The following is a 10,105-nucleotide window of genomic DNA, read 5'->3' on the forward strand; positions in this document are numbered from 1 at the left end:
TCCATGAAGCCCCTTGGTCTCCATTTAGGAGTCTCTTTTGTCCAACAGTGTAGAACACTAATTCCTTAATTCCTTAATACTGTAGAATTCAGGTCAACAAGGTGTGGTTGTTTATTTATCCAACACATTAAAAATACAAAAATGATGCAAGGTGCAAGGATTTATCCAACACCTCCCTCAGGTCTGTGTCTCTGTGGCTTCAGACATTCTGTTTTCTTTGACATCAAGCTCAATGTAGCCCTCTCCTTTAGAAACCCACCTGGGTTCTAAGCTGAAGCTTCAGGGCTTCAGAGGGAGCCAATAAAGGAAGGCTCTTACTGAGAGAGGCCAGTCTCTGATGACGGCAGCTCCAGAACCTCTTGCAAAGCTTCAATGTCAGTACAGCGGAACCACAGGACCCACATCTCGCTCCTCCTTAACCTCCTCCTATCTCTATTTCCTGGGATTGTGTGGGTGGGGGAGGTGACATAAAGCTTACCACAAAAAACTACAAAGGTCCAAGGTCCCCACATTAGTGGTTTGATCTCTCACCAGTTCCTCCTCCTCCTGCGCCTCGATGCCATTGTCCTCTGCTGATCGCTCCTCTGCCAGCTCCTCGCAGGTGGTCACAGCTAGCAGCTACTCGCATATAAAGCAGCTCTGACGTCAGTCCTTGGAGGAAACGAGGTCAGAGGACTGCAGCCTCTACGCCGTCCATCAGGATGTGACTGATGAAAAGCTCACATGAGAGGAGATTTTTCCCAGAGTGACGGCTAAAATCTGTGTGAACATTTAAAATGATTAAACAGTTGAAGCTGAAACAGTCAAGTGTTATTATTAATATCATGGGCCACATGTTTACTTCAGTGGCTCTTCAGTGGCTTTGAAGCAGTTCGCCTGTGTAACTATAATAAGCAGGGAGCTGCTCTCACTCAGTCAAGAGGAGGCGAGGTGAGACTGAGGCCAACTTCATTCCATGGCCCTCCTGCTCTTCCTTCTCCGCTTGCTCCTTCTTCTCCTTCTCCTTCTGCTCCTTCTCCTGCTTCCCCTTCTTCTTCTGCTCCTCCTCCTTCTTCTGCTCCTCCTGCTGCTCCTTTCACTCCTCCTTCTCCTCCTGCTCCTCCTCCTTCTTTTGCTCCTTCTGCTGCACCTTTTGCTCCTCCTTCTCCTTCTGCTCGTCCTCCTCCTGTTTCTTCTACTCCTCCTGCTGCTCCTCCTTCTGCTCCCTCATCTCCCTTCTGCCTGTGTCCAGTCCCTGGTCCAACCATCCTGTGTCCAGTCTCTGGTCCAACCATCCTGTCTGTGTCCAGTCCCTCGTCCAACCATCCTGTCTGTGTCCAGTCCCTGGTCCAACCATCCTGTGTCCAGTCCCTGGTCCAACAATCCTGTCTGTGTCCAGTCCCTGGTCCAACCATCCTGTCTGTGTCCAGTCCCTGGTCCAACCATCCTGTGTCCAGTCCCTGGTCCAACCATCCTGTCTGTGTCCAGTCCCTGGTCCAACCATCCTGTCTGTGTCCAGTCCCTGGTCCAACCATCCTGTGTCCAGTCCCTGGTCCAACCATCCTGTGTCCAGTCTCTGGTCCAACCATCCTGTCTGTGTCCAGTCCCTCGTCCAACCATCCTGTCTGTGTCCAGTCTCTGGTCCAACCATCCTGTCTGTGTCCAGTCTCTGGTCCAACCATCCTGTGTCCAGTCTCTGGTCCAACCATCCTGTCTGTGTCCAGTCCCTCGTCCAACCATCCTGTCTGTGTCCAGTCTCTGGTCCAACCATCCTGTCTGTGTCCAGTCCCTGGTCCAACCATCCTGTGTCCAGTCTCTGGTCCAACCATCCTGTGTCCAGTCTCTGGTCCAACCATCCTGTCTGTGTCCAGTCCCTCGTCCAACCATCCTGTCTGTGTCCAGTCCCTGGTCCAACCATCCTGTGTCCAGTCCCTGGTCCAACAATCCTGTCTGTGTCCAGTCCCTGGTCCAACCATCCTGTCTGTGTCCAGTCCCTGGTCCAACCATCCTGTGTCCAGTCCCTGGTCCAACCATCCTGTCTGTGTCCAGTCTCTGGTCCAACCATCCTGTCTGTGTCCAGTCCCTGGTCCAACCATCCTGTCTGTGTCCAGTCCCTGGTCCAACCATCCTGTGTCCAGTCCCTGGTCCAACCATCCTGTCTGTGTCCAGTCCCTGGTCCAACCATCCTGTGTCCAGTCCCTGGTCCAACCATCCTGTCTGTGTCCAGTCTCTGGTCCAACCATCCTGTCTGTGTCCAGTCCCTGGTCCAACCATCCTGTCTGTGTCCAGTCCCTGGTCCAACCATCCTGTCTGTGTCCAGTCCCTGGTCCAACCATCCTGTCTGTGTCCAGTCCCTGGTCCAACCATCCTGTGTCCAGTCCCTGGTCCAACCATCCTGCCTGTGTCCAGTCCCTGGTCCAACCATCCTGTGTCCAGTCCCTGGTCCAACCATCCTGTCTGTGTCCAGTCCCTGGTCCAACCATCCTGTGTCCAGTCTCTGGTCCAACCATTCTGTCTGTGTCCAGTCCCTCGTCCAACCATCCTGTCTGTGTCCAGTCTCTGGTCCAACCATCCTGTCTGTGTCCAGTCTCTGGTCCAACCATCCTGTGTCCAGTCTCTGGTCCAACCATCCTGTCTGTGTCCAGTCCCTCGTCCAACCATCCTGTCTGTGTCCAGTCTCTGGTCCAACCATCCTGTCTGTGTCCAGTCCCTGGTCCAACCATCCTGTGTCCAGTCTCTGGTCCAACCATCCTGTGTCCAGTCTCTGGTCCAACCATCCTGTCTGTGTCCAGTCCCTCGTCCAACCATCCTGTCTGTGTCCAGTCTCTGGTCCAACCATCCTGTCTGTGTCCAGTCTCTGGTCCAACCATCCTGTCTGTGTCCAGTCCCTCGTCCAACCATCCTGTCTGTGTCCAGTCCCTGGTCCAACCATCCTGTGTCCAGTCCCTGGTCCAACCATCCTGTCTGTGTCCAGTCCCTGGTCCAACCATCCTGTCTGTGTCCAGTCCCTGGTCCAACCATCCTGTGTCCAGTCCCTGGTCGAACCATCCTGTCTGTGTCCAGTCCCTGGTCCAACCATCCTGTCTGTGTCCAGTCCCTGGTCCAACCATCCTGTGTCCAGTCCCTGGTCCAACCATCCTGTCTGTGTCCAGTCCCTGGTCCAACCATCCTGTGTCCAGTCCCTGGTCCAACCATCCTGTGTCCAGTCCCTGGTCCAACCATCCTGTCTGTGTCCAGTCCCTGGTCCAACCATCCTGTGTCCAGTCCCTGGTCCAACCATCCTGTCTGTGTCCAGTCCCTGGTCCAGCCATCCTGTCTGTGTCCAGTCCCTGGTCCAACCATCCTGTCTGTGTCCAGTCTCTGGTCCAACCATCCTGTCTGTGTCCAGTCCCTGGTCCAACCATCCTGTGTCCAGTCCCTGGTCCAACCATCCTGTCTGTGTCCAGTCCCTGGTCCAACCATCCTGTGTCCAGTCCCTGGTCCAACCATCCTGTCTGTGTCCAGTCCCTGGTCCAACCATCCTGTGTCCAGTCTCTGGTCCAACCATCCTGTCTGTGTCCAGTCCCTCGTCCAACCATCCTGTCTGTGTCCAGTCTCTGGTCCAACCATCCTGTCTGTGTCCAGTCTCTGGTCCAACCATCCTGTCTGTGTCCAGTCCCTCGTCCAACCATCCTGTCTGTGTCCAGTCTCTGGTCCAACCATCCTGTCCGTGTCCAGTCTCTGGTCCAACCATCCTGTGTCCAGTCTCTGGTCCAACCATCCTGTGTCCAGTCTCTGGTCCAACCATCCTGTCTGTGTCCAGTCCCTCGTCCAACCATCCTGTCTGTGTCCAGTCTCTGGTCCAACCATCCTGTCTGTGTCCAGTCTCTGGTCCAACCATCCTGTGTCCAGTCCCTGGTCCAACCATCCTGTCTGTGTCCAGTCTCTGGTCCAACCATCCTGTCTGTGTCCAGTCTCTGGTCCAACCATCCTGTGTCCAGTCTCTGGTCCAACCATCCTGTCTGTGTCCAGTCCCTGGTCCAACCATCCTGTCTGTGTCCAGTCTCTGGTCCAACCATCCTGTGTCCAGTCCCTGGTCCAACCATCCTGTCTGTGTCCAGTCCCTGGTCCAACCATCCTGTCTGTGTCCAGTCTCTGGTCCAACCATCCTGTCTGTGTCCAGTCCCTGGTCCAACCATCCTGTCTGTGTCCAGTCCCTGGTCCAACCATCCTGTGTCCAGTCTCTGGTCCAACCATCCTGTCTGTGTCCAGTCCCTCGTCCAACCATCCTGTCTGTGTCCAGTCTCTGGTCCAACCATCCTGTCTGTGTCCAGTCCCTCGTCCAACCATCCTGTCTGTGTCCAGTCTCTGGTCCAACCATCCTGTCCGTGTCCAGTCTCTGGTCCAACCATCCTGTGTCCAGTCTCTGGTCCAACCATCCTGTCTGTGTCCAGTCTCTGGTCCAACCATCCTGTGTCCAGTCCCTGGTCCAACCATCCTGTCTGTGTCCAGTCTCTGGTCCAACCATCCTGTCTGTGTCCAGTCTCTGGTCCAACCATCCTGTGTCCAGTCTCTGGTCCAACCATCCTGTCTGTGTCCAGTCCCTGGTCCAACCATCCTGTCTGTGTCCAGTCTCTGGTCCAACCATCCTGTGTCCAGTCCCTGGTCCAACCATCCTGTCTGTGTCCAGTCCCTGGTCCAACCATCCTGTCTGTGTCCAGTCTCTGGTCCAACCATCCTGTCTGTGTCCAGTCCCTGGTCCAACCATCCTGTCTGTGTCCAGTCCCTGGTCCAACCATCCTGTGTCCAGTCTCTGGTCCAACCATCCTGTCTGTGTCCAGTCCCTCGTCCAACCATCCTGTCTGTGTCCAGTCTCTGGTCCAACCATCCTGTCTGTGTCCAGTCCCTCGTCCAACCATCCTGTCTGTGTCCAGTCTCTGGTCCAACCATCCTGTCCGTGTCCAGTCTCTGGTCCAACCATCCTGTGTCCAGTCTCTGGTCCAACCATCCTGTGTCCAGTCTCTGGTCCAACCATCCTGTCTGTGTCCAGTCCCTCGTCCAACCATCCTGTCTGTGTCCAGTCTCTGGTCCAACCATCCTGTCTGTGTCCAGTCTCTGGTCCAACCATCCTGTGTCCAGTCCCTGGTCCAACCATCCTGTCTGTGTCCAGTCTCTGGTCCAACCATCCTGTCTGTGTCCAGTCTCTGGTCCAACCATCCTGTGTCCAGTCTCTGGTCCAACCATCCTGTCTGTGTCCAGTCCCTGGTCCAACCATCCTGTCTGTGTCCAGTCTCTGGTCCAACCATCCTGTCTGTGTCCAGTCTCTGGTCCAACCATCCTGTCTGTGTCCAGTCCCTGGTCCAACCATCCTGTCTGTGTCCAGTCCCTGGTCCAACCATCCTGTGTCCAGTCTCTGGTCCAACCATCCTGTCTGTGTCCAGTCCCTCGTCCAACCATCCTGTCTGTGTCCAGTCTCTGGTCCAACCATCCTGTCTGTGTCTAGTCTCTGGTCCAACCATCCTGTGTCCAGTCTCTGGTCCAGCCATCCTGTCTGTGTCCAGTCCCTGGTCCAACCATCCTGTCTGTGTCCAGTCTCTGGTCCAATCATCCTGCCTGTGTCCAGTCTCTGGTCCAAACATCCTGTGTTCAGTCTCGGGTCCAACCATTCTGTGTTCAGTCATTCTGTCTTTCCGTCTCCGGTAAAACCTGTTTGCCATCCCAGGCTCCTCCCGTCTCATGAACCCGTCCCCCTGTATAGCCGCTCAGGTCCCGGCCGTGTCTGAGCAATAACTAAACCAATTAATAGAAAACGATTTATCTAATGCAAATTATCTAATAAGCAAATCAACAGTAGAAAATAACTTAAATTATGACAATGAATCAAACATTCTCTACTGTATATATGTGAGATTTGTTGGGTTTAGTTGCGTAAGGTCTTAAATCTTAACTTGTAGAGTGCCTTCAGATAACCTTGTTGTAATATAGCGCTATATAAATTAAATTAAATTGAATTGAATTGAAAAAAGTCACAGGCACACGCACACACATTATTTGACACTAAAGAATCTTAACTATAATTTTCCTTAACAAACTTCATGAGTGTTGACAAACTCAGCAAACCTGTTGTGGGCTGGTATCAGTGGTGGACTCGGTCAGTTAGTCTTTCTGTCTCTGACCTGGCAACAGCAGCACCAGGGGAAGTTGGACTAATTTGTTTATCTACGTTAAAGGTCTGTTGACCTGTTAAACTTTCCCTTTCCCCTTACATTGATCTTTAATGATCAATGTAACCTTCAACATTTTAAACTGCTTGATCTTGGTTTGTTCAAGTCAGTGAACATTACAGGTGGAACTTTAGTCCTTCTCTCTTGGATTTCAGTAGCAGACTGATCCACGCTCGCTGTGAGAAGGAGCGATATCGTAGATCCTTCCTACCTGCTGCTGTCAGACTGTACAATCAGAACTGTTGACCACGTCCCACTACAGTCACTCACCCACTGCATCAGTGGTTTATATAGCAACCTGCTCTGCACAATATTTGTGCAAAATCTGTAAATCTGTAAATAATCATTTATATTTTTTTACCGATACTAATCTTATACTTATTACTGTGCAATAACCCTGCAATGACCTCATACTCACTCCAACTGTACTGTACTGCTTTGTACTGTTCTGTAGCTGTATTCTCGATTATCTGTACTGCTGTTAATTAATTTCCCCACTGCGGGACTATTAAAGGTTTTCTTATCTTATTTACAGCTGAACCATAAACCTGTGATGAGTTTCTGTTCATCATGAACCTTTAAATTGCAATCAGTAGTTTCCCATTAAAAGCCTGAAGGATCACAACTGGACTGCTAGCTCTTGTCCAATAAGCCCTTGCTCCCCATTGAGCTGGCGACACCCTGAAGAGCTAATTAACTAACAATCAGGCTCCTGTCCCCGCCCGTCCCACCTCTAACAGCATTTTAACTGCAGGGACTGAAGGCAACAGTTCACCTATGGGTGTAAAAGACCCTGGAGGCCCTGGAGGCTCATACAGGTTCCACAAGTCCTCTATCACTTGATGATGACACCAGCATACAGCAGCGGCCATTGTTATTTGGTTCTGCTGGGCCACAGCTTCGACAGCCTAGAATCGCTGTTCGTGTAAAACAGACACAGACTAAACAGCTGCCGGAGTCGAGTCAGAGCTCCTCAGGATTCAAGTTCTATGTCATCTCATGAGTCCTTTAACTATAGCTCTAACACAATAAAGTCCAGCCACACAGAGCACTGGTTCTGGTCCATTTCACAGATTGCTAACTGTTAGCAGCCTGCCAGTAGAACTGGCTGCAGGCCAGCACAGGGCCCTGAACACATCATCCCTGATCTGATTAACCCTGAATGCCCCCCATGGTTTTCAATTATCACGGTCATAATCAGAGATAATTCAATCTCAGGACTTGAAACTTAAATGTTAAGATGAAGTCATGTCTTTGTTTCTGGGTGATGTTGTCCCTAAAGCTCCTTCACCAACAGATGACTGCTGCTTATCTCCCGAAGACTTTCAGCTTAGAGACCTGGTTTGACTCATTCCCGTTCTGATGTATTCCTCGCGGAGCCGCTGGGGGGCGCCGGAGACCGAGTCCAGGTAAAATTGGGCCCAGCACCTGGTCAACCGGACCTGTGTCACAGCACAATGAGGCCTCCAGAACACACAAACATCCATATGTGCAATGGAGCACATGCAGCGCCGTTAATGTATTAAAAAGCATTTTCCAACCTTTATTTTTACTTATGCACAACCTACAGGCGCGTGCGCCATTACACAACTGCTCCCACCCTCGTGCTCCAGCACGGGGCCCTTCACCTGCTCCCGCCTCTCGTGCCCCTGCAACAACCATGTAGAAATGAAGGCAAATTCCCAGGAACTGTGCAGTAGGAACGGTACGTGGGAGCGGGGACATTCCGCCACTCAGCAGGAAAACTCCCAGTAAACAAACTGAGTGAGGAGAAGCGTGAAGGGGGAGGAGGGGGGATTCTCCGAAACTCCCCACGTGGGGTCTCCGACGCTTGCTGCTCGCTCAACCAATGTAAGCAGAGTACGGGGTACTGTGAAGCAGCGGACCAATGAGAAAGCGACCGGCTGTCGGGGCTCCACCCACAGGGACCTAGGCTATAAAAACTGCGGCTTTCGGCTTCTCAGCTCAGACTCTGCTTTCGCTCGGCACCTCTGGACCGTCCTAAAGTTTGGAAATAGAAAATTGGTGGATCTTTATTTCGGGACTTGATCTCCACGCTGTGGATATTTCTGCTCCTGGACCCTGTGGATTATTTCAATAACTTCAGCATGACTCTGGAGGATCTTGTTGGATCTAACAGCACCGATAAAAAGTACGTTTCTGTTGCTTTGAGCGCATCGAGGCTGCGCGACTGTTTGTTTCTGGGGCTGATTCTGTGCAGTGGTTGTGGCCGTCCTCCGTTCGTGGTTTCTGTGTAGTCGCTCTTTTCTAACCTCCTCCGTCTCTCTGCAGGATGGAGACGGTGACTCAGGCTCTGGAGGAGTTGCTGGTCGCGGCTCAGCGGCAGGACTGCGTCACGGTGGGAGTCTACGAGTCCGCCAAACTCATGAATGTGTAAGTGGAAGTTCTGTTTCCTACAGCGTGTGTCCTGTGACGCCTCGCCGGTCGTGACGTGTTCTGACCCGGTCTGTCCTAACCCTGCAGAGACCCGGACAGCGTGGTCCTGTGCGTCCTCGCCACAGACAAGGAGGACGAAGACGACATCGCGCTGCAGATCCACTTCACGCTGCTGCAGGCTTTCTGCTGCGACAACGACATCAACATTGTGCGCGTGTCCGGCGTGAGGCGCCTGTCTCAGCTGCTGGACGAGGACGGCGAGGACGGCAACGAGCCGCGGGACCTGCACTGCATCCTGGTCACCGTAAGTTCACGCGCAGTTGATTCGCACAAGCTGGTTTCGGGCCAATGGTACCGGGTCTAACCGTCTCATCCCGCTGTGCTTTGCAGAACCCTCCAGTGCAGCCACTTCAGTGCCAAGCTCTGCAGGACGTCGGTAACTTCTGTGTGGAGAGTCGCTGCACGAACCAGTGGGTTCCGTGTCTGAACCTGCAGGACCGATGAGCGGCTCTATGCACAACCGAACCGAGCAAGACCGCCAGGGAGCGGTGAGAAGGAGTGGTCCAAACGGCCATCCTCGTGCTGAAGAGGAACTAAGGCGTTTGAGTGAACACAGGGTTCGGACCGAACTAGCGTCGTGTTTCGTGCTGAGTAAATGAATGACTTGTCCCGGGGCGCTGGCACCGGGCTGGTTGTAGAAGTAGGACCGACCGGGTCCTGGAGCTGCAGATAGGCGGGGTTCAGCCGACAGTCACGTGACTGAACCTGGGCCGCAGGTGTTCTGCCCACCTGTCCCGTCTCAGTGGACTGAGGGGAAGGTGACGTCATATACCGTGTGTTGCCGTCATATGCCGTGGAGCAGCGCACTGACGTCATACCTGACTGTTTTAGTAAATCCACATGTTGAACTTGTGTCATGAATAAATGATTGAAGGAGGAAATCTGAGCTTTCTGTGTTTTCTCTTCTCATTAGAGGACGTGAGTGGGATAATTTTAAGGTTAAAGCCCACAAACTCAAATCAAATGGTACGACTTGATACATCCTCAGATTGTACTGACTGCTATACATACAGACTGTACACGATCCACAAGTTGAAGGATTGATGGCAAGGCAGCTGAAACCGCAGCTGTCAGGTACAAAACATTCAAATATTTCCCTGTGAAACGGCAGAAACTGGTGGCCTGAAATCAAGCTTGGACACTCTAAGCAAAGACGCCAGGTTCAGGGTTCCAGTTGTGGCTGAGGCTGCTTTGACACAACCGATATAAATGTGTGAGACATAGTTTGTGCTGCTGGAACCTTGGAATAAAAAGATAAACCTCAAGTCACTTCTGCTGATTTTCTGAAATACTTTTGTCCCATTTCTAGAGAAAACAGCATCTGAGAAACGTTGTCTGTTCACTTCACTGAGTAATTACAGGAGCCATCTCCTCAGCTCCCAGTGGCTGGTTCTCCTCCTCCCAGTGGCTGGTTCTCCTCAGCTCCCAGTGGCTGGTTCTCCTCAGCTCCCAGTGGCTGGTTCTCC

At 52.3% G+C, this 10,105-nt stretch overlaps 1 protein-coding gene across 1 annotated transcript; it reads left to right on the forward strand.

The window, feature by feature from the left end:
* The first annotated feature begins 8,141 nt into the window (after positions 1-8,141).
* On the forward strand, positions 8,142-9,520 carry LOC114854665 (growth arrest and DNA damage-inducible protein GADD45 beta-like). The gene is made up of 4 exons (XM_029149276.3): positions 8,142-8,334; positions 8,475-8,576; positions 8,667-8,883; positions 8,970-9,520. Exons 1-4 carry the CDS (start codon positions 8,291-8,293, stop codon positions 9,081-9,083), a joined length of 477 nt encoding a protein of 158 aa, XP_029005109.1. The 5' UTR covers positions 8,142-8,290; the 3' UTR covers positions 9,084-9,520.
* Positions 9,521-10,105: the final 585 nt, after the last annotated feature.

This window comes from Betta splendens, chromosome 4, assembly GCF_900634795.4.
Source record: "Betta splendens chromosome 4, fBetSpl5.4, whole genome shotgun sequence".
In the NCBI taxonomy this organism is placed as follows: domain Eukaryota; kingdom Metazoa; phylum Chordata; class Actinopteri; order Anabantiformes; family Osphronemidae; genus Betta; species Betta splendens.